The sequence below is a fragment of the Schistocerca piceifrons genome, chromosome 1 (genome assembly GCF_021461385.2).
Source record: "Schistocerca piceifrons isolate TAMUIC-IGC-003096 chromosome 1, iqSchPice1.1, whole genome shotgun sequence".
NCBI classification, from domain to species: Eukaryota; Metazoa; Arthropoda; class Insecta; order Orthoptera; family Acrididae; genus Schistocerca; species Schistocerca piceifrons.
In genome coordinates, this window is record NC_060138.1 from 269,271,958 (window position 1) to 269,299,297 (window position 27,340).

At 38.1% G+C, this 27,340-nt stretch overlaps 1 protein-coding gene across 2 annotated transcripts in view; it reads right to left on the reverse strand.

Moving 5' to 3' along the window:
* Positions 1-27,340, reverse strand: part of LOC124782272 (carboxypeptidase M-like) — a 300,939-nt gene that overhangs the window by 70,578 nt on the left and 203,021 nt on the right. For both annotated transcript variants that reach the window (XM_047253925.1, XM_047253926.1), the window contains exon 5: positions 14,991-15,178. In XM_047253925.1, the coding sequence (XP_047109881.1) occupies positions 14,991-15,178 (188 nt within the window). The remainder of the gene's footprint in view (positions 1-14,990; positions 15,179-27,340) is intronic.

Genomic DNA, 27,340 nt, shown 5'->3' on the forward strand with positions numbered 1-27,340 from the left:
TGCCATACCCACACCGTGCCACTGGATTGGCACATTGTGTACTATGATTCGTCACTCCACACAATGTTTTTCCACTGTTCAATTGTCCAATGTTTATGCTCCTTACACCAAGCAAGGGATCGTTTGGCATTTACCGGCATGATGTGTGGCTTATGAGCAGCCGCTCAACCATGAAATCCAAGTGCTCTCACCTCCCGCCTAACTGTCATAGTACCTGCAGTGGATCCAATGCAGTTTGGAATTCCTGTATTATGGTCTGGATAGATGTCTGCCTATTACACATTATGACCCTCTTCAACTGTCGGCACTCTCTGTCAGTCAACAGACTAGAGGTCGGCCTCTATGCTTTTGTGCTGTACATGTCCCTTCATGTTTCCACTTCACTATCACATTGGAAATATGTTTAGGAGTGTGGAAATCTCACATACGGACATATGACACAAGTGACACCCAATCACCTCACCACGTTCGAAGTCTGTGGGTTCCGCAGGGCACCCCATTCTGCTCTCTCATGATGTCTAATGACTACTGAGGTTGCTAATATGGAGTACCTGGCAGTAGGTGGCAACACAGTACACCTAATATGAAAGACATATGTTTTTGGCGGTGTCCAGATACTTTTGATGATGTAGTGTACCTCTTTATCTGGGGCCAATGGTTCCTTGGACCATGCTGTCCATGTTAAGACTCCTGACGGTGATGAACTGACATTTATGACTGATGCCATGAATCTTGGTTACCCAAGCTCAATATGAATCCTGCAATTGTTTGTGACATTGGTGCAATTCAACACACACAGCAACCACACGTGTACTCTTGTGATGATAGGAGGACAGCTAATGACATGTATCATGGCTCTTGCAGAGGAGCTAACTGGTACAATAATGCTGGTGCATACTACACTTGATGTAGTGGCCCAACCCACATCCACTGTGGGTTGTAGATGCAGTTACCCATTGGCTGCTACACCCAATTTAATCTTGATGGTGGTTCCTCAGTGATCAACAATGGACCATTATGCTCCATGTTTTAAGATAATGGAGCTGTACTTAGGAGGAGTGTACAAATTCCCATTCAGCCATCTAGATTTAGGTTTTATGTGCTTTCCCTCTATCAACCAGTTATTAAGAATACCATTGTGACAATAACCATTTCATAATTTTGTGAGAAATCACATTTGATAAATGACTTACATTGTTAAAGATATTTTGCATTAGTCTCATATGCCTTAGTAAGTATCAGTGACAGTCTCGTAAAATACAACAGCATAATGGAGTCAGCAGAAGAGAGATACTTTATATAATATGTTGTTAAGACTGATAAACATACATGACTGAACTTACATAATTTTACATGATGAATTGACAAGGCAGGAAGTGAATGGTGTGTGGTGACCCATGAAGGGTAACCAATCTTTACTGTTATTTTATTTTAATTTTCTCCAGGAGGAAAAGAGAAGCACATTGTTTGTTACTTTCTTGTCAGAATATTGTATAAATGTCAGGAATGGGTGATTTCACTTCCTGCGTTTTCCCTGGGAAGATCATTGACATTAGAGCTGTGAACCAGTGTGAACCTTGCAGAAATAAGCAAGACTAATACTGAACCCAAAATGTATTTGGGAACATCACCATGAGAGGGAGATCGAGAGATGAATACAGATGAATACAGTGAGCAGATTCAGAAGGATGTAGGTTGCAGTAGATACTGGGAGACGAAGAAGCTTGCACAGGATAGCGTAGCATGCATCAAACCAGTCTCAGGACTGAAGACCACAACAAAAACATCGTCAGCACTAATGTCTCAGACTATTTCATGCAGGATGGTGTTCATGATGGGGTGCTCAGTTACATCTCATGAAGTACTGGTGTCAACTTCCAGTCCTGATTAGTATTAGTACTTCTTTATTTATGTTGTTGTTGTTGTTGTTGTGGTCTTCAGTCCTGAGACTGGTTTGATGCAGCTCTCCACGCTACTCTATCCTGTGCAAGCTTCTTCATCTCCCAGTACGTACTGCAGCCTACATCCCTCTGAATCTGCTTAGTGTATTCATCTCTTGGTCTCCCTCTACAATTTTTACCCTCCACGCTGCCCTCCCATACTAAATTGGTGATCCCTTGATGCCTCAGAACATGTCCTACCAACCGATCCCTTCTTCTAGTCAAGTTGTGCCACAAATTCCTCTTCTCCCCAATCCTATTCAGTACCTCCTCATTAGTTGTGTGATCTACCCATCTAATCTTCAGCATTCTTCTGTAGCACCACATTTCAAAAGCTTCTATTCTCTTCTTGTCCAAACTAGTTATCGTCCATGTTTCACTTCCATACATAGCTACACTCCATACATATACTTTCAGAAACAACTTTCTGACACTTAAATCTATACTCGATGTTAACAAATTTCTCTTCTTCAGAAACACTTTCCTTGTCATTGCCAGTCTACATTTTACATCCTCTCTACTTCGCCCATCATCAGTTATTTTGCTCCCCAAATAGCAAAACTCCTTTACTAACTAGTGACAATATCAGAAAAAATTGTATGATATTGTTATTCATGTTTCTAAATCAACAAAAAAGCTGAAGAATTATTAGATATTGTCAATCAGTTAATTCATTTTGCCATTCCAAGGCATATCTAAGTAACTGTGGATACTTTTCATGATGATCCATGATTCTTATGGAATGGAGACAGAAATTCAGATGTTTATTTCATTGTCAAATTTGTCACCATCATCATAGATGTGATCTTTTGAGCTGTGCACAATCTCTCAATCATAATTGGGGCTGTATGAATATCATCATTCACTGCAACAAATGTATCCAGTGATACTACACACATCAAAAAAAGTTTTGCGTCATCTCGGTTCCAAGAGTTCCGGAACCTGTACAGAAAATTGGAATAGAGATCAATATAAACTTCATTTCCACATTTTTTATTGCTCATAAAAACCACAAATTGCATGTTGTACCACCATACAGCGATACCTTCAGAGGTGGTGGTCCAGATTCCTGTACACACCGGTACCTCTAATACCCAGTAGCACGTCCTCTTGCATTGATGCGTGCCTGTATTTGTCATGGCATACTATCCATAAGTTCATCAAGGCACTGTTGGTCCAGATTGTCTCATTCCTCAATGGAAATTTGGCATAGATCCCTCAGGGTGGTTGGTGGGTCATGTCATTCATAAACAGCCCTTTTAAATCTGTCCCAGGCATGCTCAATAGGGTTCCTGTCTGGAGAACATGCTGACCACTCTAGTTGACCGATGTCATTATCCTGAAGGAAGTCATTCACAGGATGTGCGTGATGAGGGTAAGAATTGTCATCCATGAAGACAAATGCCTCGCCAATATGCTGCCGATATGGTTGCAGTATCAGTTGGAGGAAAGCATTCATGTATCATACAGCCATTATGGCACCTTCCATGAGCACCAGTGGTATACCTTGGCCCACATAATGCCACCTCAAAACAGCAGGGCTGCTGCACTTGCTGGACAGCGTGTCTAAGGCATTCAACCTGACCAGGTTGCCTCCAAACACATCTCTGATGACTGTCTGGTTGAAGGCATATGACACTCATCACTGAAGAGAACGTGATGCCATTAATGAGTGGTCCATTCGGCACGTTGTTGGGCCCACCTGTACTGTGCTGCATGATGTCATGGTTGCAAAGATGGATCTCACCATTGATGTCGAGAGTGGAGTTGCACATCATGCAGCCTATCGCACACAGTTTGAGTCATAATGTGACGTCCTGTAGCTGCACAAAAAGCATTATTCAATATGAGGGCATTGCTGTCAGGGTTCCTCTGAGCCACAATCTGTAGGTGGTGGTTATCCAATGTAGTAGTAGACCTTGGGTGGCCTGAATGAGGCATTTCATTGACAGTTCCTGTCCCTCCGTATTTCCTCCATGGCCGAACAACATCGCTTTGGTTCACTCCGAGATGCCTGGACACTTCCACTGTTGAGAGCCCTTCCTGGCACAAAGTAACAATGTGGACATGAAGAAACTGTGGTGTTGACCGTCTATGCATGGTTGAACTACATACAACATGAGCCATGTACCTCTCTCCTGGTGGAATGACTGGAACTGATCACCTGTCAGACCCCTGCTGTCTAATAGGCGCTGCTCATGCATGGTTGTTTGCATCTTTGGGCAGGTTTAGGGACATCTTTGAACAGTTACAAGAACTATGTCTGTGATACAATATTCACAGTCAATGTCTATCTTCAGGAGTGCTAGGAACTGGGGTGACACAAAACTTTTTTTGATGTGTGTATATAGAATACTTTAATAAGGTGGAAACTTTCATGGACACTTCATTAAATATAGGTTCAGTTCCAGTATCTGCTGATTCTTGATAGTAATCTTTAAAGTTTTTATAATCCTTTGACTTCATGTTTGTAAAGCACATGCAGTGTTTGGAGGCAAATATATAAGCTTTATGGCTTTTAATAGAATATAGGTACACACCACACGATTACCAACCATAAGTGCAACTTCATGCACTTATTGTAAAAGTACTTATCCAAACTGAGAATCCAACTAGTGTACATGTGGCCACCACGTGCAACCTTCTATTCACCACATATTCAACAGGTAATGTTCATGCCTATTTAAAATACTGCAATTTTAAAATTTTCCGGTAAACATAAGGATAGTTTCTCCAATATGTCCAAATTGCTACTTAGCAAATTTCAAAATTCTTTTCTTAGTGGTTCCCCCCCTCTCCCTCTCTCCTGAACACAATTGTCTCTTAGAGTAAAAGATTTCTTAGCTAAACAGCAGTAAAATGAGCAAGTTTTAGCAGTGCTGAAGACATTTTTCATTTTATATTGTTCAAGTACTGAAGGCAATGGAGATTGCACTCAGTGTGTAGTCACAGTATTATGAAACTTGGTTAGCTTCACCACAAATGTATTTTAACTCTATAGGTGTTGTTTTCGCAAAAACATACAAACAGCCCAGATATACAGGGCATTCAGTATTTGTACCCATTTATTCTACAGGTTTATCTTTCCAGCATTGTAGTTCATGCACCTAACGGCTTGAGTATAACAAACAACATATATTTACATCTTCTTGTTTAGCCATTCTCATACTGCTATAAGTTGCCTCAGTTTTTAATTACCATCATCAGAGTAGAGTTAGCAATGCCTAACTCTTTACAGATTTTCATTTTCAATCTCTGTCATCAACTATTTTAAGCAAGCCCATGTTTAATTTAAGCAAAACATTGCTCTGTTTTTGCTCCAATTTCTCTGCCACTGCACTGGAGAATGGGCTCTTTTGACAATGTCAGTACTCAAAGACAAGCAATATTGTAGGTGCAGTAGCAACCATTTTAATTTATTTGGGTCTAATGGAAACAAAAATAAGCTAATAATTCTTGGTGATATTGCAACTGTAAAAAGCAGGAGTGTTTTGAGAAACTAAGTCTTTTTTTGTTGAGGGAAAAAGGCATATTATTTTTTTGGGAGCAAACTATCATTTCACAGTAACCTACGTTTCATGTCAAGCATTTTTGTGTTAAACATTTTTCACTGTAAATAAGTTATTCAGTGGACTCTCTTGCTCTAACAGCACATTTAAATCAAACATAAAGAAAACAGCATTTAGCAAATGCAAAGGCTTACTTTGGTAGAAACAAGAAGAGAAAAAAATCCTTTATTTCTAAGGCTTAAACACAAGAAAACAGACTGATGAACTCAGTAGTTTGGTCCCATAGGAACTTATCACTGCCACAAGAAAACATTTTAAAACAACAATAATCAGAACAGCAAACACATAAAATGATTCAAAAATCCATATACTGCAGAAACTGCAACAATCCATCTAGATTCAATGCAGACATTATAGACACTGTGCAGTTTGCAGCTTGTGGCAGTTAAAATGAAACTAGAAAATAGAAGTGATCTTTTTGAAAAAATGAAAAAATTGGCTAAATGGAATTCTTACACTTTCAATTTTGTTCTTTGAACTGAAACAACATGCACCTAGTCATGTCTAGAGTCCTCTGCTGTAACAAAAACTGTTTTAGTAGTTAGAGTGATCAATATTTCTCTTTGAAAGAGAGGCAAAAGAAACAAAAGAAGCTGTCACTGACTGTTTAAAATATTTCTTTGCTGGCTGCCTTGAAGTTACTTCTGGTTTCCTACATTTCGGGAAAATACATAGATAATTTTGTAATTGATTTACATACTCCTATATTGTTTTATAAATTATTTAACTCTTGATATAAAAGCTTCTATCAATTTTAAATGAAAGTATTTGAACCCGTTTAGAAAGTTTTTTATCTATTTGCAATTTATATTTAAAAACACATGACCAGAGATAATGCAGAAATAATGTATACCCTGCCAACATTGCAATGTGTGTGTGTGTGTGTGTGTGTGTGTGTGTGTGTGTGTGTGTGTGTTTGTCTGCCCTTATTTACAAGCAAATGAACATACATGTGTTGATGGATGAAGACAGACAAGGTGAGCTGAATATGACGTTTTTGGAGGCCAGAATTATAAAGCTTTCCAGCAGGTGGAGGACACACATGTGTGGCAAGTAATTTATGGTTTCTAAATGCAGGCAACAACTATCTGAACAATCAGGTGAATGAGTAGGGAAGTCAATATTTTACAACTTTATTAAACCACAAACAACATGCTTACAAGGTGGATACCTTAGAATATATAAAAGTTCTCTATAATCAAGAAACTCCAAAAATCAACAAAATCAAAATGAAAGCTTTTAGTTATAAATCAGCTTAGAGGGTCAATGTACAGTAAGGAGCTTCCTCAACCCATGCACCCATTCTAATGTTTTTGAGCTCACCAGAAGCAAGATACTGATTGCCAGTAACAGCAGCAAGTCCCATTCCAGCATTTTTGATACTGCTGCGGACTGTAAAGGGGTCAAACATTGCACATGTATTCTTTAGAATTTGCCATAAAACATGGAACATTTTTTTTAATTTTTTGTGTTGCAAGTAAGTCCTTTCCATAAAAATTCATCAGACGGGAGAGTCAGAAAATACTATTTCCAAAGCAGTGATAATGTTGCGATTCTGTGCATTTATTATTGTCAGTAGAAAACAGTGATCCTTAATTTTAGTTTATGTGACATAATTAAATCATGAGAGAAACTGGGTTCAAAACTTTGTAAATGGAGCCCTCATACTGCAAAAAAGACAAGAATTAAAAAACAAAACCTATGTAAAAGAAATAGATTTATAAACAAAGCTTTCTCTTTGGTAGATGAAAATCAGTTTATTTATAGCTAAGAGGATCATCTGTCAAGCATAATGCTATGATAATTGCAAGAAACAGAATGTATTTTCAGTGCTGACATCATTCTGTACACAATAAGAGGTGTTACAGGAACTTCTTAACTTCTAAGTATTTGCTATGGCATCAGCAAGGACATCCATATGTGGGGTCAAGGAGGGGCTGTGGCACCACCTCACTCTCAGAAAAAGGAAAAATATAGTGTACTCAGGTATTTTTCTTTCAAGAAAATGATTAAAAAGTTGGTATTACACAGATTTTTAATAGGATCAGATCTGGAACTTTTATGTGGCTACTTGTGCCACCATTCATCTTCCAAATATTAAAAATACTCCATACCCCAACATCTAGATCACTTCCCCCCCCCCCCCCCCCCCTCCCCGCCCTTCCTCCCAACAAACTATTGTATGGACACTCTTGAGCATTAGTACTATTGTACCTCACAATTAAAAATTACTAAGTTGTTAAACTTGTATCACATTGCACATTTATAAAATTATAGGACCTTTTTTTCATGAAGGAACTATATTAATTGTTATAAAGCTATCATTTCTTTCCCTGGGCCAGTGGTGAAAGAAAGTATAAAAATTGTTTGTTTTATGTTGATATTCTTTAACTGTCAGGAGTACTGCTGGGTATTGTCTTCTTTATGTGATATTTTTATGATGGGACTCATTGCTTTCATCGGGCGCTACATGAATCTCAGCTCACCTTGGTGAAGGCAACAAGCCACATCATCAGAACATAATGTAATGAAGTTGATAATATCTGGCAGCACAGTCAACAACTCAAGAATGTCAGCAAACTCACAGGAAAGCCTGAAAAATTATATCTGTTTTACGTCACTGCTTAGTATACTAAATTAGGAAATGATCTGTGCTCAACACCATGGAGTCTTTAACTTGAAAAGTGCGTCATCTTTATCCTTTTCTAAATGTACAGATGACCAGTTATGAATTTCATTGGCCTGAAGACATTTCAGATAACATCACTTGGCACCAAACATATGAGTTTCACCACTTTTCTTATCATCCCATTGTTGCACTTAATTTCACAACACCCATCTAATTCCTCAGTGGAAGAGATAATCATGTCAGTAATCCTTGAGAGAGCATGATAATGTAGGGTATCTGACAACTTGGAATACATACTTAATATGTGGGTTGTTCAGTGACATTTCATTTCTAGGCAGTTGTTATTGTTGAGTTCTTTGGTTGAAAGATTGGTTTAATGCAGCTTTCCATGATAGTCTGTCTTGAACAAGTCTCTTGGTAGTCTGAAATGATAATTAAATCAACACCTTAAAGCTGTTGACAGGCATTGATATACAGCAACAGGGACAGTTGAAAATGTGTGCCCTGACCGAGACACGAACCCGGGATCTCCTGCTTACATGGCAGATGCTCTACCCATCTGAGCCACCAAGGGCACAAACGATAGTGCGACTGCAGGGATTTATCCCTTGTATGCTCCCCGTCAGACCCACATTCCCACCTTAATGTCCACACACTACATTCATAGTGCCCCTGTCCATCACACTTATTACTCGCGGCAGACAATCTTACCGAATCCCATGTGAGTTCGCCTAACAGAAACAATGGCCATATTTGAAGAAATGCTCAAAGCTGGGATAATCCACTGTTGCAATAAATAGGTTGTGGTCTTTGCCTTTGCACCTCATTCACAACAAAGGAAAGGATTTATATTTGTGCCATTTTATCTCAAAAATGCCACACATACATGTAAATATTTTGTGGATGAAGTTTCGAAGGGGTCCCCATTTTTCTTCACACCTTTGATGACTTTCAAGTGTTCTCTCCAAATGCCCAAGTACACAAATGATGTACAGCAAATGGTCAGTGGCTATATAACTACGGTATAGTACTGAATGAAGAGAAGTGCATTATTGACAAAGTACACACATCAAAAAAAGTTTTACATCACCCCAGTTGCAAGAACTCCTGAAGATAGGCACTGACAGTGGATATTGTACCACAGACACAGTCCCTTTGACTGTTCAGAGATATCACTAAACCTGCCCAAAGATGTAAGCAACCATGTCTGAGCAGCACCTATTAGATGAATGGGGTCCAACAGCCGATCAGTTCCAGTCATTCCATCACAAAGGAGGTGCACGGCTCTTGTTGTATGTAGCTCAACCATGCCTAGATGGTCAATATCACAGTTTGATTGCATTTTCATTGTTACTTTGTGCCAGAATGGGCTCTCAGCAAGGAAAGTGTCCAGACATCTTGGAGTGAACCAAAGTGATGTTGTTCGGACATGGAGGAGATCCAGAGAGACAGGAACTGTCAATGACATGCTTCACTCAGGCTGCCCAACAGCTACTACTGCAGTGGATGACCACCACCTACAGATTGTGGCTCAGAGGAACCCTGACAGCAATGACATCATGTTGAATAATGCTTTTCATGCAGCCACAGGACATCATGTTATGACTCAAACTATGCGCAAAAGGCTGCATGATGCACAACTTCATTCTCGACATCCATGATGAGATCCATCTTTGCAACCACAACACCATGCAGCGCGGTACAGGTGGGCCCAATAACATGCTGAATGTACAACACATTATTGGCATCATGTTCTCTTCAGCAATGAGTGTCACATATGCCTTCAACCAGTCATTGGAGACATGTTTGGAGGCAACTTGAATGCCTTAGACGCACTGTCCAGTGAGTGCAGCAGGTGGACGTTCCCTGCTGTTTTGAGGTGGCATTATGTGGGGCCAACGTACGCTGCTGGTGCTCATGGAAGGCACCATAATGGCTGTATGATATGTGAATGCCTTCCTCCAATCAATACTGCAACCATATCGGCAGCATATTGGTGAGGCATTCATCTTCATGGATGACAATTCATGCCCCGATCGTGCACATCTTGCGAATGACTTCCTTCAGGATAACGACATCGCTCGACTGGAATGGCCAGCATGTTCTCCAGACATGAACCCAATCAAACATGCCTGGGATAGATTGAAAAGGGCTGTTTACTGCTGATTTGACCCACCAACCACTCTGAGGGATCTACGCTGAATCGACATTGAGGAGTGCGACAATCTGGACCAACAGCATGTTGATGAACTTGTGGATAGTATGCCATGACGAATACAGGCACGCATCAATGCAAGAGGATGTGCTACTGGTATTAGAGGTACTGGTGTGTACAGGAATCTGGATCACTGCCTCTGAAGGTCTTGCTGTATGGTGGTACAATATGGAATGTGTGGTTTTCATGAGCAATAAAAAGGGGTGGAAATGATGTTTACGCTAATCTCTATTCTAATTTTCTGTACAGGTTCTGGAACTCTAGGAACCGAGGTGATGCAAAACTTTGTTTGCGGTGTGTATAAGTAATCTTCCTGTGACACACAGTTTTGGCAGATGGCATGCATCCACTACCAGGGAAGACAGCAAATCTACAAGCCTTTCTGAAGCTGACAGACTACCAATAATTATGGTGTTTCCTAGGAATGATCAACTTTTATCATCACCACCTCCCAACAATGACAGCTATACAAATGCACTCTCAGGACATGATACCATGATCCCTCAAGTGATCCCCAGGGACGGAAAAAACTTTCTGCAATCTTCAGTTGAGTCTAACTAGTACCGTGTTCCTCTCTTGCCACTTGCCATCTGTGCCTCTGGTAATGGTGACAGACCCTATTCAATGGTGATACATGCATCCCCTACACCAATAACTGACCAACATTGGCAACCATTTATTTTTTTCCAAAAAGTTGTAACTAGCACAACAGCAGTGGAGCTTGTGTGACTGCAAACTGCTTGCAATTTATGAAGCTGTTCAATATTTCCATACAAAAACTGAAGCTCACTCTGGGACAGTTTCACCATCTGTAAACCAGTAGTTTCCATTTTCCAGAATATTAGTTACTAGTGTTCTGTCCTCGCAGTTCAGACACACAGATGTTGTCAGTTATTTCATGATGGAAGTGTACCACATGAAAGGAGTAGAAAAGATCATGACTGAATACTTTTGCATATCTGTGTTTGGAAAATACGATTGACTACAAAGAACTCAGGCTGCAGATCCACAACTACTGCATTTATTGGCCAACCTTTCCACAGGACTATTACTCATGCAACTTCTACTGCCAGGTACCAATTTAACACTATAGTGCCTTGTCTCTCAGCAGAAGTCAATACATTTTGCGTAAGCTTTACAAAGCTGCTCTGGATAGTGTTCACAATCTATCACACACAAAAGCAAACACTAGCTGCTGGTTGATCATTTTGTGCAGCCACTGATTTTTTTTTTAAAAAAAGGTAACTGTACATGGGTATTTTTGTTTATTCAGTTCCAGCAATGCAAAGTATGATGATATATGCACACCAACATCGAGCAGTTTCAAGGTCAAGCAAAGATTTGCCCACATCCACATTAATCTTGTAGACCTCCTTCCACCTACAAATGACTGAGACATCTTCTGTAACAGTAGACAGATTTCCTTAATGATAACAAGCTATATCCATCATAGACATTTCTGCCAACACAACAGCAAAAATCTTCATCGTCAGCTGGACAGCATGATTGAGCTGTTCCCTCTGTGTCACTACAGATGAGGATTGATAATCTGAATATGTTTTGTTCCAAGAACTGTCCAACTTGTGTGGCATCTAGCATCATCATAGAACAAACTATCATGTTGCCAGCAATGGGATGATACAAATATGGCTGCAGACCCTAAAGACAACTCTCATGTGCCACCATGAAAAATAGTCAGAGACCCTCCTTTTGGTCATTTTACTGCTTCACACAGAGTGCAAGCTAGACATGAGTATATCATTAGGAGAGGTAGTGTGTGTGGAGCTGCTACACTTTCTGGCAAGCTGTCTGACACCTGTACTGCCATCCATGGTAGAAATGCCATAACTCTGAGACCATGTAGCCAAAATTCAACCCCTACCTACTTTGCACCATGGCAAACATCCTGTTCTTGTCCACAAAGTTTTGGACAACAGTGTTCACATCATGCTCTCTACATATCTCATCAAATAACCATTTCCAACATCATACACTGGATCCTTCCTAATGTTCTGATGAGACTACACCATACAGATCCAGCAGAAAAGCAGAAATACAAAGGCCAGCATGGGTCACATCTTAACCCCTACAAGACACCATGCTGAAGCCAAAAGTCTTACCCTATCAGGAGATAGCTGTATAGACATCACCTATGGTTACCACCCTCTTCCATCAGTCAGCAGCCACACCATCATGGCATTCAGCAGCTGCACTGATGTCATAGTTACCAGCCCACACAACAACTGGTTGGCAAATAAAGTTTCAGTTTCCTTACATTCCAAGTGCTCTGCATTGTGGGGGAGATGGGGTAAATGTGTGGGAATAATCAGTACAGTAACTGACTGTAGTGTGTGTTATCTCTTTGAAGTTACTCTCAGTGTCAAATATGTGTGTTTTTTTATGGATGGATATTAGTGTTACTAGAATTACAATGTAATTCTGTATGATTCAGTTCTGTAAAATATTTTATTTTACATATAAGCCTTATCCAGCAGTATTTCTGCATACTTTATCTTAACTACTTTGCCCTGTTTGTGATGCCAGCTGTTTGCATTGTGGCAACTGTTTTCCTATTTTTGTGTGTTTATTTGTATTTAATAATCCCATCCTATGGTAATCAACATTTGTTCTTAATACTCACTTCATCTTATAAGTTATAAATGTGGAATTCAGCTGTTTCTCTCCCTTTGCACAAATAAATGTACTGGTTTCAAACCTTAGGACTTACAATGAAATAATATTCATCAAGAACATATGATGAGAAGAATATTATTTTTTTGTAGATTATAAGTTAAATTATCCTTTTATCATTTAGACTTGAATAGTTAGAAATTCTGTAAGCTGTGCTTAATCAGATATTTAGTACATTTGTTTTGCAGTTTACCGAAAAGTGCTCTTATGTAAGACATATGGATATTGTGTATTTAAATGGCAAAATGTTTTATGATATTTTATTTTCATAGGTGTCTAAACAGGAGTTTATAGTTATAATTTACCTCTGTGCATCTAAACAAAACAAAAAATGTAGTGACTATTACTATAACTCAATACTGCTGTATGCAAAATAACTAGAGTTGACCTAATTAAAGCAAATACACTGGCCAAGTTCAAAAAACAAAAAAATGCTGAGGTTAGTAGCCTTATAATGTTTACGTAATTCACAGTTCAAAATTTCTGATTCATTGGTGCAAGTCAAACTCACCTGCACATAGTGGGGAAGATCTACACATTCCTTTGTGAAGCAAGAATAAAGCATTAAAATTTCAGCATTAATTGTCAACAATAAATTACAAAAAAAGAGCTGAGATTTGAAACAAAATTTTTTGAATTCATAATTTATAAATAATATTATTGATAACTACTATTCTATTTTTCCCCTTTGGTTAAAAGAAAATGATTGCCTTGCTGAAGCAGACATTCTGATAGAAGGTGGGTAATAATTTAAAAATAAAGTTATGATTATCTTTAGATTTATTCAATCTTTTATATTTTATTGTGCAATTAAAAGTAAATAATTTACTAATGCTCTTTAAATGTTCACTTTTGAGCAATTATTTTTATTTAACAAAATACATTTGCTAATATTTCTTGCACAACGAAATGCAATTGCATGTATGGGAACCTAAGAGATAATCATCTTACTAACTGAAGCAATAGTATATAATGAACGGATAAATAAAATAAATGATCCTGGACAGTCATACAAGTCCTAACAACTGTATCCAGACAGCAGTTCAGTTACCTAAGATCTGGAACCTAGATCTTCTGACAGTGCACAATTATTATGTGAATGGTTGAGTTTGGTTGCAACAGTCTTCTTTACTTTCCCTTCATTTCCCAGCTCCTTGAATGGAATAATTGATAATGTGAATTGTTAGGTTACTTGGTCATAGAAAATCCTGCTCTGAATAACTACTGGTATTATATTCTTTGTGCACATTACCTTTAAAATCTGAATTTCTTAGTAATGCATGATTTTAGAATGTTGAAGATGTATGACAGAGAGAAACAAATTTAATATGTACAGAATAGCTGTTTTAACTGAGTAGCAACAATAACTTCAAAATAGAATGTAATACATCATTCTGCTGCATTTTAAACATATTGATAATGTTGTACCATTATCTGTGATATTTCAAGCATGATTTATTTCTTGAGTACATAAGTTCAAGTTAGTTTATTTTCATGTACCTAAAATACCATTCTTTTTGCATGTTTACGTCCACACTGACTTCTAAATAAAACTGTAACTGTGCCATCTAACAAAATGTTTTAAAAGTTAAGAGTCACTGACTTAACCTCCAGGTGGTATTTCTAACATTTCAAAAACAAATTTCTACAGCCTCTGTTTGCCCCTAAAGTATTGCCATTCACTCACACCACATGTGTATATATATTACTGCTCTACGAATAAGAACCTACAGCTAAATTTTTACTACTGGTATGTGTTGTAGAATGAATGTCTTCTGTTCAAGCATTGTAGCTTTTACTTGAAAAAGTCTAAACTGAAAAACACACACACACACACTCACTCACTCACTCACTCACTCACACACACACACACACACACACACACACACACACACACACACACACACACACACACACCATTAAGTACATGCTACATTAAAACTTACTCGAATTTGGTGTATTGTCAAATGGATAGCTTGCTACAAGTGCCCCTCCATGTAGACCTCCTGATAGCACAAACTGAATCTTAGAGATCCACTCTTTCACTGCATCTGTTTCCGGCTGCCCTCGTTTGTTATTCTGCTTGAAATAATCTGGGAAGTTGCGGTTTAAATCAAAACCTCGTGCATTGTACCTGAAATATCAAATGTCAGTTACTGATTACTGTACTACAATCATAAGGATTTGTATCTTAAAAGTTGTTCACTTAGAAGTATAAAATACAGCACTTTATAAACATATTGTCAATCCAATTTTGTCATATGATGACATGTTGGAGACCGTGGCTGATTTTGAAGACAAATGTTGAACGTGTTAGGACAGCAACCAGCCACAAATTTACTTTGAGTTCCTTTATTCAAAGGAAACCGTTACCGGTTTCGAATCGTTGCGATTCATCATCAGACGGTTTACACGCACGGCAATTAATCTGTAAAAAACACACCAAATGTAGAAAGAAAGCGTGTAAACCGTCTGATGATGAATCGCAACGATTCGAAACCGGTAACGGTTTCCTTTGAATAAAGGAACTCAAAGTAAATTTGTGGCTGGTTGCTGTCCTAACACGTTCAACATATTGTCAATCTTATTGATGAATATTCAAGTGTTATATATATTGTAGAATTTCATCTCTAGGGAACAAGAGTTCTTTACTGATACATGTAAGAAGCAAGTGTGAAGTTCAGATGGCAAGTATTGTTGTTTATTTCATTTAACCATTCATTGGAATATACAATAATGTTTTACAGTATGCCAATTGTTGTTATAAGTATAACATTGGAGCGAGTTTTATTCCTAACAGTGACAAGGATCATGGTGTGTGAGACACATCAGTAGGCTCTTCATATCAACATTGGGGGTACATTTACATTTTTTTCTGTATTCAAAGGTCCAGATTTACTGTAAGCTTGTGTGTGTTGCCATAACTTATAAGCAAAATTTTCGATGCTTATTGAAGTACATTAATGCTGAATGGAGTATTCTCAAATATTTTAGTGGATTACCACTTGCACTAGAGTTTGCTGGGCAACGTCCACAAAAGAAAATTATGATTTTGGCCAAATAAGATAATCACAAGTGAATGAGCATACATGCAGATGAACATTATTAATCAGTGCCTTAGTCAAAGATAATTGTTGTACTAGTGTCAACAGATAAAGTCAACATTCATTAGTAAATACAGTTTGATGAACCTCAACCCTGGCATATGAAATCCATCTGCAGAAGAAGAACAAATACAGCAAACATGCTGCACGGTTTTTCTCACAACTATTAACCCAAAATTCCTTTAATGCAATATGTGACTGTGGAATGTCTAGGGATATGTGGAAAACACTTGAGATTTCTGTACACTTTGAATGCGAACATTTTATGTTAGGCTTTATCGTGGCTGTTATTGACATCCAATGAGACAACAAGTTTACTGTTACCAGTCGCTAGTGACTGGTAACAGTAAACTTGTTGTTTCATTTAATTTCTGTACACATTTTAATTTGTGGAATACAGTAGGGCTTCTGTATGTCTGGATTTTTTCAGACCCTTTTTGGGCCCAGAAATTTGCATTTGGAAGGAATTTTAAAATTTGTTAAAATTCTGTGATTTTGATTTACCTTAGTGCAGAGGCGAATTATGCAACAAATTTGCACCACAGTGTTCCATGTTAGCAAAACTGAGTGCTGTAATACACAGCTGTTAAAGGCTCCATATAATGTATGCCTCCATTGCATTGTTGTGATAGTTACGTGTCAGCAAACTTCATGCTGTAGCCAGAATTACCAACCTTAGTGATATAACTATGTCACAACAAGCTTAATTCCATATTCATTACTACATAGAAGTACCACATTTGAACATAAAGGTTTCTACAGAGTACTTTCTTGAAACTTCATAACTATCTTGTGTAATGTATGCCACAGCAGGTGGTTGTTAAGGAGTGGGAACCACGCCTGTGTTGTAAAGTGCTAAGTAAGATGTTGGAAATTCTTTCCCCTGCATGATGTTCTGTTTCCCCCTCTCCCCATACTCCTGAGATAAGTTTTATGACATAGTGCACATAAGTTCTCAGTCAGTGTTTGGTTGCAGTTTTGATAGTGAACTGGTGTTTGATAAGCTATTAAATTAATGACAAATATCCCTACAAGTGCTGGTTTATTATAAAATTGCAAGAAAAATATGGTATCATTGTTTTAAATGTGGCAGGGATGAATTCAAAAGTGAGATAAAGGAGGACAAAATTTACACTCAGGAGTCTGAAAAACACAAACGAGCTACCCAAGGAAAAGCATTATCTTCAAAATAAACTATTTTCCATTAACTCAAGCTGTAAAGAAGAAGATGAATTTTGTGCCACTGAAGGCACTTTTGCATCTCATATTGGGAAGCTTTATAACGGCTGTAAAGCTATGGACTGAACAATTAGGTTGATAAAATCCCTTATTCCAGATTCCAGTGATGCAAAAAAGTTTTAAGTACAAGAATGAAAACAAAAGCAGTAACAAACTCAGTATTTGCTCCTAATTGTGTTGAAAGTGTTGCAAGGAGTTTAGAAGATAATGACACAACTTCTTGTGGTATTTCTACCGATAGCAGTACCGGTAACCATGGACCAGCGAAAATATTCCAAGTTGTTATTCACTGCTTTTATTAGAATTGCAATCCAATTTAATTGATTTGGATCAATAACCTAATTCGGCTGCAGACACTGTCCCTTTGTTTTTGGAATGCTCTCCAGAACATGGGGCTCCTGGGTAAATGTATAGTATTCACAGGAGATAGTGGTAACAAACTGTTTGGAGGCTGGTGTTGGGATTCAGAAAGGAAAAACATTTCTTCAAAGCTATAAAAAAACTTTTACTGACAGAACTTTTGATTGGGGTTAGGTGTTGAGCTCATGTATTCATCAAGATATGGGCACACTGGAGATGGATAGTGAAAGTATAATTTTCAAACAGTTCCAATATTTCCAGAACCATACAGTCTGAACAACTAAACTTCACAAATTTTAAGAATTGCTCCATACTGTATACAGGAAATTGTTATCCTATAGCAAAATTAGGTGGTTATCATTACACCCAGGGGTAAACAGACTTATCCATATGTTCGTTACTACAAAGAAGTACCACATTTGAACACAAAGGTTTATACATAGTACTTCCTTCAAACTTCTCTGAAATCATATTTTCTCTCATAATAAAAGCCACCTACAATAATTAATAAGTTATTTGAAAATAAAATTAGCAAGATCTATTTACACCATTTACAAAAACTTGTTAGCGTGTCTCATTCACAAACAGCACGGTTTGAGAGAAAAAACTAATTTGTTTTTTGAAATCCTTGGAAACTTACTGTCCGTTGATAGCAAACTCACTGATTGTGAGGCCAATATGTTTGTGTGCAAAACAGTGAAAGCTCTATTGGACTCAACGAAAGATGTACAGAATATCTGCAGAAGTGATTCATATGAAATGTTTCAATGAATTCTGCTGCCTGAAGATGTTTGTGGATATAGAATATAAATGTAATCATGATTACAGTAATCTTCAATATCACACAGAATGGGTCATGTATTTTTAGAAATCCAGACATCCTTCCCATTATTTGGAACTGCTTACACTCACTCACCCACTGCATGGACAAGGTCAGCTGCCATGTGGGCTACACTGAAGACCTTATACAACAAAGAGTTTGTGGTGAGCATTTATCCACTTCAGCAAAAAAGTTTTCTCACTGTAATTTAGTGATGACTCAGGGTTGCAGTTATGTTGAAAATAGACGAAATCACACCAACTGAAGCAAGTGGGTGAACCACTTTCAGATAAAATGATAATAAGCAAGTTGTTGTCATCACTAGAGGTACAAATGTTTTCTGTTTAGCATGGGAGTCCATCCCCTTTCAGAATCCAACACTTAATGGGTTAACTTCAAGATTACTTACTGAGGAAGAGAGAAACAATCAGTTCAATCTGCCAGATATAGCTGTGGCCAGTGTGAGCAGGTAGGACTGTAAAAATAAAGCAAAGTGAGAAATGAGAAGCTGCATTTATTTTAAGAAAAGAGGTCATCTGACATCAGACTGAAGATTTTTGAAGTTCAAAGAAGGCAAAAGGCTCTGGATGTAAATGCCTTGATTTGTATCAGTCAAGGAGCTGACAAAGAAGATTATTGGATCATGGATATAGGTGCTAGTGAGTATATGTGCAATATGAGAGACTTGTTTAAGAAACTGGACAGTGTGCAAAGTTCAATCAAAGTTACTGTGGGTAATGGTAAACTTCTTGATGTGACTGGTTGCAGCACTGTAGAACTGTATGCATGGAATAGGTTAAGTTTACCAAAACAGTACTTAGTGGAGTGTTTTTTGTGCCTGAACTGAAATACAATCTGTTTTCGGTAGGAACCATGTTGGACAAAGGCTTATGTTTAGTGTCAAACAAGGAACAATGTGAATTATTGAACACTAAAGGGGAACTATGCATTATATAAACATGTCAATAAACTGTACTGTATGTTGCTTTCCTTAAATGGAACACAATCAGAACTGTTAGTGGTTGATGTAGGCAGATAAAAAATGCTCTATAGTTGACAGTAATGACACTGGTAACTTTTCATTGGTCAATGTTGGTAGTGTGTGTGTGTGTGTGTGTGTGTGTGTGTGTGTGTGTGTGTGTGAGAGAGAGAGAGAGAGAGAGAGAGAGAGAGAGAGAGAGAGTAATGAACTTTGGTATGGTACATTTGTCTAGATATGTTGAAAACTGGAGTATTTGGCATCAGAAATTGTGCCATCAGAGCATTACACATATGAGAGAATTATTGTCCCGCAGATTTCGTTGAAAAATTTGCCACCTGTGAAGAGTGGAGGATCAAGATATTTTTTGATTTTGTAGAATGATTACTCAGATAATTGTAAAATATTCTTTATTAAACAAAAGGATGTGGTTAAAGGGTTGGTCAAGGACAATGCAGAGAGAAACTGGTCTAAAAATTAAAGTTGTAAGGAATGAAAATGGACAGGAGTTTACAAATACTGATTCAGGAACATCTTTGAGTGAAAAGGCCATAACTCTTAAAGAAGCACCATGTACACACCACAGAAAAATGGAAAAGCTAAAAGAGAAATGTGCACCCCTTTGTTGAAGCTACTCATTCAATGATTACCAGAAGGTCCAATCATTTCTGGGCTGAAGCAGTTACCACAGCAGCTTGTATTTTAAATCAAACAAATTCAAGTCCTAAGTGAGATAAAACTCCTTTTGAAACCTTTATGGCAGAGAATTATCCTTATAAGATTTGATAATATTTGAGGTTCATGTGTATGCCTTGTCCTAAAGAAAAGAGACTGAAACTAGACCCCAAAACAAGATAGGTTTATTTAGGATTATGATGCTGACGCGAGCAGGTACAGAATATTTATACCTTCCACAAAGAAAATTGAAGTGCATTGAAATGTAGTTTCTTGCCACCTGCAGTATCTGAAAGGAAGAAGAAAACTAGTGTCCCTGTAATAGAATCAGACATTATTTTTGTGATGAAGAGAACATAGATAAAGTTTCAGAATCATATGGGCAGAAAGATATAGAAATGAGGATTGCAATTGCAGAAGAAAATAGAAGTCAGCTTAGAGAAGAACTAGAAATAAATGAACATAGAGCAAATAGAGAAGATTCTTTTGAGAATGCAGGGGAAAATATAGATGAGGATGAGAGGCCTTACAATTTAAGAGCCAAGAGGAGTATTCAAAATCCAAATTACTTAGGGGATTTTAAGTTGGGCTTTTGACAGCAGATAATGATGATGACTCAAGCACCTACACTGAACTGATGTCTTGCAGTGATGCTGAAAATTTTATGTATGCAAACCAAATGATTGTAATGTTGTTGACACTATATGGATTTTTCTATGTAAAAGAAATGAGAAGGTAATGTTGTTTCTTATAAAGCTCATCTTATAGCTAAAGGTTTCCAACAAGGAACAACTTATTTGTAAATATGCACTACAGTAGCAAAATTAACTTCAGTGTGACTTTTTCTGCCTTTCTGCAATGATAATAGCTTTCCCATTTATCAGCTGGATGCTTGTAGTGATTTCCTCTATGGAGATGTAGCTACAGGCTTTTATGTTGAATTACTTTTGGATGTTGCAATAAAATAAATGGTAAAGTTTGTAAACTTAAAACTGCTCTGCATGATTAAAAGGTTTCACCCAAAAGTTAGAATGTTAAATTCCACACAGTGATAACTGGCTTAGGATTTGTAACTAGAAATTTTGAGTATTACTTGTATATGGTGCGACTGAATTCATTAGCCCAATTAACTGTTGAAAATAAAGGAATGGAGTGTTGATATACCTAAACCAACTTTGGGTGAATTTACTTTGGTGAGAAATGAAATGGTTTCCAATATGTGAATAAAACACATAAAATATGATCACCTTACAAAACTATGTAAGCAAAGCTATTTCACAGATGAAGTTGGCACTTGACTTCATTGTTCTGTAGCATGTAACAGCCTAACAAAAACACAATGTCATTGTTTTCAACTCTCTCTCTGTACAGAGTTTAGAATTTTTTATTTTGCCCTCGTACTGCTATCACAGCAATGTCTTCGAAGGACATCCTTCAGTTTAGAAAAAGAACAGCAATCTCAGGGTACCAATCCTTGGCAGTATGATTCATGTGCTACTGTATTGAATTTCAGCTTCCTTAGCCTATCCACGGAGGGCAGCGAAGTGTGCTTCATAGCACTGTCATGATTAAACTACATGGTCCATTTATTAATATTTGTCACATCAGACTATACTTCAGTGCCCTTTTGGTAATGAACTTAGTTTCTTATTGTACTCCATTCCTGGAAATCACTATGTATAACACCATCTGGAATCTAGTAAATAATGCTGATGTCAGGGTTTGGAATTATTTCTTGGTTACTCTTCTCATGCTTCATGTTTGTGTAACAAAGATTCATTTACAGTGGCAGTGCTTTGAAGAAGCTCTTCAGACTCATTATATAATAGAAGCTACTGGCAAATTTGTGGTCTGAGACCTTCCATTTCAGATGACAAAAAAACAACCAAAAAGAAGTTTTTATTAATAAGCAAAACAATAAGATATCCTATTACTCTTTTGTCAGTATTCCACAGACTGCTGTTTTGTCTAACTGTAGCAAAGATTCACTTACAGTGACAGTACTTCAAAGAAGCTCTTCAATCTCATGTAACTTAACAGAAGCTGCCAACAAATTTGTGGTTTGTGACCTTTCTTTTCAGATGAAAAAAAAAAATCTGTTATAAATAAGCAAAACAATAAGATGTCCTACACATGCTCCTGAAATCCTTAATGTAGAAGTAATTTTTCATTGAATGTGATTCGCTGATTCGTGAAATCTTGTTTATCAAACAGTTCTCGTGTTCTAACTTGGCTTTCTACAAGCCATCTACTTGGTCACTCAGTGATTACACAAGGAAACTGTTAATTTAAAAAAATCAGATTAGTTTGTGAATCCTGACATAAGCAAAATATACTGTCGAAAAAACTCTATGACTGATGTTGCTTAGATTGCAGTGGTGAACTTCCCACAATCTGTTCCATTTGGGTTGCAATAAGAAAGTGAACATGCACTGTGGCACCAAGTAAGATTGTAGACACTGGAGGCATGATTGCTAGTTTCATATCCTCGTTTGCTGACATATGAAGCCAATGAAGGCATTATTAAATTAATCTACATTAGGCTTCATTTATTTTCCATATCTCAAACAATCAAATGATTTCCGCCTCTACTGCCAATTTCTAGTTTTCAGTACCTATAGATAATTTGGAAAGAGGGATGCAAAATCCACATTACATCAGCACATGTACACACATGCATTAGCTACCTGCACGTGTTCTGAAACACACTTATTTTCTCCTCTTTTCACTATTTGTGTACTATTGCATACCTCTCTTTGTCCTTCTCCAATACCTTCTCAAACACCCATTGCTACCAGTGCTTGGAGTTTAAATCTACCTGCCTGTAACTTATCTTTATTATGTTTCACAAAGTGCATTTTTTCTGCCATAGCTATTACTATTTCCAGTATTTATATCATGGTTTTCTAACTGTTGGGTTCTACGTTAGATGTAACATCTATTACAACACGTGTGCTGTAATGAATGCCCCCTGCCAGATAAAGGAAGTGAAGCACCCAGAAAGGGAAGAGGAAACAAAATGAAACTTAATCCATTGAGAGACTACATGTTATTGTTTCACTTATAACCAAATCTAGTCACATTTACAAAGAATTTGGCAGAATGAGCCCACTTATCAGTGTGTCATTGCACCCCCTTTGGCCTGCATGCATGCACTAATTCAGTTTGGAAGTGTGTCGTACAACCATTGTATCCTCTTCTGAGGCAAGCTGGCCCATAACTGTTGTAATTTGTCATTGATAATCTGGATGTTGACACTGGAATGAACTTGACTTCCGAGTTGATGCCATATATGTTCTATCATAAGTGATCATGTATGATCAGTCATGGTGCAGGCTACGGAGTTACCTCAACATTACACAGAGTTCATATGTGTTGTGAGTGGGCAAGCATTGCTTTGTTGAAATGTGGCACCACAACGCTGATGCATGAGAGGTAACAACACATGAGGATGCAGGACATCTGTGACGTATGATTGTTCCATCAGTTACCTGAATCACTGCCAGCTGTGACCTGATAACATACCCGATGGCTCCCCACACAATGATGCCAGGAATGAAACAGCTGAGTCTCTCCAAAACATTGGAAGAATGGAACCTCTCCCATGTCACCAACATATTGGCCAACAATCATCATCCGGGATTGTGCAGAACCATGATTCATCACCAAACACAATGCAATGCCATTCATCAGCAGTCCATGCTTCATGGTTATGGCAATTCTCCAAACACAGCTATTTGTATTGTGATGTTAATGGGGGCCTCAGCATGGAATGGCAATTCCTTAGTCCGTCTACTGCTAGTCTCCAATGAATAGTGCGGAATGACACAGAATATTTCACAGCATGTTCTCATATGGCACACACGATGTGAAGGGGTTACAATATGTTTGGTGTACAATACGGCAACCCTCTCTTGTGGTCAGACATAGTCGACCACAACCTTAATGACGAGTATGCCTGTACTCATGTTCCCATGGTGTCCAACATTGTCATATCCAATTGCTTGAAAAGTCTGGATATTGGACAGCTTGACCAGCTGACCAAATGGAGACCCACATTGCAGCCCTATTGAAAGCCTGTCACATGCTGATACCGCTGTCTCACATGAGAATGCGGCATCTTCATATTACTCACAGTGATCTCTCATATGACGGTGTTCACACCTGGTCAGAAGCGAGAGGGTGCATAGTGGTAGGAAGAATGACCTACGGTACTCATCGCTAAACTCGGAAAGGAGTTCAGTATGTAGCATAAAATTTTTTAATACTTTTCCAAATGCGAGAAAGCGTCAGTGTAGTTGCACAACAAATTTCAGATCAAATCTGAAATCAGTTCTCCCAGATAACACCTCCTATTCTGAAGTCAAGTATTTAATTAAACAGTGATAACATCTGTAGTTTAGAAGGTCTACTTTGTTGTTAATTTTGTTTATTTGGGAACTTGAGTAGCGACGAAGACAAATATACTCATTTTAATCCAAATGTGTTATTTAGTTATCTGTGAATGGCCAGCATGAAGCTATACACAGAAACAAACCACGTGCACGAAACTTACTGCCTCATTCTAAATCATTTTGATTAAAATACAGGAACTTATGTGTCCAATATCTAATTTACTAGCGATTTACGAAGGAAGGAAAGAAGGAAGGATGATTAGTGTTTAACGTGCTGTTGACAACGCGGCCTTTATGGATGAAGCAGAAGCTCGGTTTCCGAGAATATGGAGAAGGAATCGCTCCGGCATTTGCCTGGAGCGATTTACATAAATTACGGATAACCTAAATCTGGATGGGGATTTGAATCCTCGTCCTCCCGAATGCGAGTCCAACATGATTTACGGTATCTGGAGTTTTATTTAAGACAGTTCGACAGAAATCCGAGAGACGAACAGTATAGGCAGTGAAAAAAGTGCTACGATATTTGGAGAATACAATAACCGCAGAGCTTGTTTATTAGAAATCAACATGGAAACAGTCATATTCTGGAGAGGTGACTTAAACGACGAATGTATTTCAGCGGATATGTGATAATCTCGGTGATGCTGCAGTGACAAACAGCTGATTATGCATTAAACACTACCGAAGAAAAATTCGTTGCTCTAACCGGACCCCCAAGAGAAACCAACCGGCAAAAACCCTCCTGAACGATATACATGAAGTAGATGTGCAGCTGGGTCATATGTAGATAATAGGCCTGCAAAATACTTGCAAATAATCGTAAGTCGTCGGAAAGTGAAAATTATTTGGCAGGAAAGATAGAAAAGAAAAAGAATTTGGTGTGCTTCACAGTCCCAAGTCAGAAACGCTACGCACATTTCCTCGCAAAGGTAATGGTCAATGTGAAGACGAATCGGAAATCATGTGCTATGTTAAATGTAAGCATAGGCTTCCACGGCCAGAAGAATTTTATTGACAAGTACTGTGTTATTGTCGGTGCACTACAGGTGTAGAGCTCAGCTACTACAAATCAACATCACGGATATAAAGGGCCGGTAGGTCGAAAGAAAGACAGCGATGCTGATTGTTTCGGTTTGCGTTAGTTAAACGAAATTAATTCTATGAAATTGGTGGGAACTGTGGATTAATAACAAGACAGTTTGTTTTCTTAAAAATGACGTGATACCTGATTATTTTTAAGACTTCAAACTATTTATGTGGTGCTCAAAAATATATTGTATCCACATAAATGTGGCAATTGTGTTTCAAACAATGAGACAGATTGGGTTCCTAAAAATAATGTGGTATGTGGTTATTTTCAATATTTCAAACAGTTCATCCAGGGTTTAAAATACAAATAATTTCAACGAACTTTCAACAACTTACACTGTAGATTCAACATCAGTTAGAGTCACAAGAAAGCACAAAATTACAAGAAAGACATTTGAAGAAAAGTTGGTCTTTAAGGTCTCTCTCTGACTACGAGGTCATGGGAGAATTCCCCAAGTTCAGCATGAAAGTCGAGTGCATAACGTTGCTCTAAATGCTGCTGTTCCGTTTTCGTAACACACAACAAAAACAAATCTCACTGATGGTGCTCTCGAAAATCACATCATGGTTGTGCAGAGCTGAAACACGGCCTGAGCATCTGGAAGGGATGAACAGATCGGTCTACACAAGTAGAACAACTCAGAGATGCCATATGGCTCGCAGTGTTGTCAGTCTCATTACTTTTCTCTCACAACTCGTAGTCCATGACTGCACGCAGGAAAGAATAGGAACATGGGCGTACCCAGCGAGGGGCGGGGGAGGGGGCATTCTTGTATTTAAAATGTTTATTGAAAGCAGTTTTTCACTGGTTTACTGTTTTATTTAATAAGAAGTGCTGTATGTTGTCTGGAGTCCTTGTTTCCTGAGACTAGTATGACCTGCCCCCCCGCCCCCCCCCCCCCCTCTAGTTCAGATCCTGGGTACGCCCTTGAATAGGAATAAAGTCGAGTCCTTGCAATTAAGAAGCTCCGGTCAGTGCTATGTAAGTAACTGTCTGAGGTACCGAATTTAATTATCACATCGTCAGCATGGTCACTACAACGCTATCGAAACCAAATCCTACATATTCATGGATGGTAAGTATTTTTTCATGTGGATGACACATCATGGTCAAAATATAAACTGGTTAATATCTTTAAAAAATGAATGGTTGGGGCATGTATATTTCATGCTTCCTTTCCTTCTTCACTCAGTTTTGTGTATTTACAGTGGAAGAAAAATAAAGGGTGAACATAAAGTGAGGGAACACTTTCAATTATTTATTGCACAAGAACTAAACATTGTACAGATGTCATACATGTTGCATTTTGAGGAGAAACTCTATTTTTTTTTTTTTTTTACATTCGATATGCGAACCATGAGTAACCCCGCAGATGTCAACACGGTAATTGAAATCTTGCCTTACCCGTCCCAGCATGGCATCGTCGACTGTAGCAGTCACTTCCCATATTCTCTCCTGGAGCTCTGCTACATCACGTGGTAGAGGCGGTGCATTCACCAGATCTTTAATGTGTCCCCTCAGAAAAAAGTCACAAAGAGTGAGATCCGGTGATCGGGCAGGCCATTTCATCAAACAGCTGTCCCCTTCTCTAGCATGGCCGATCCATCGATGCAGCAGCTCCGTGTTCAAGTA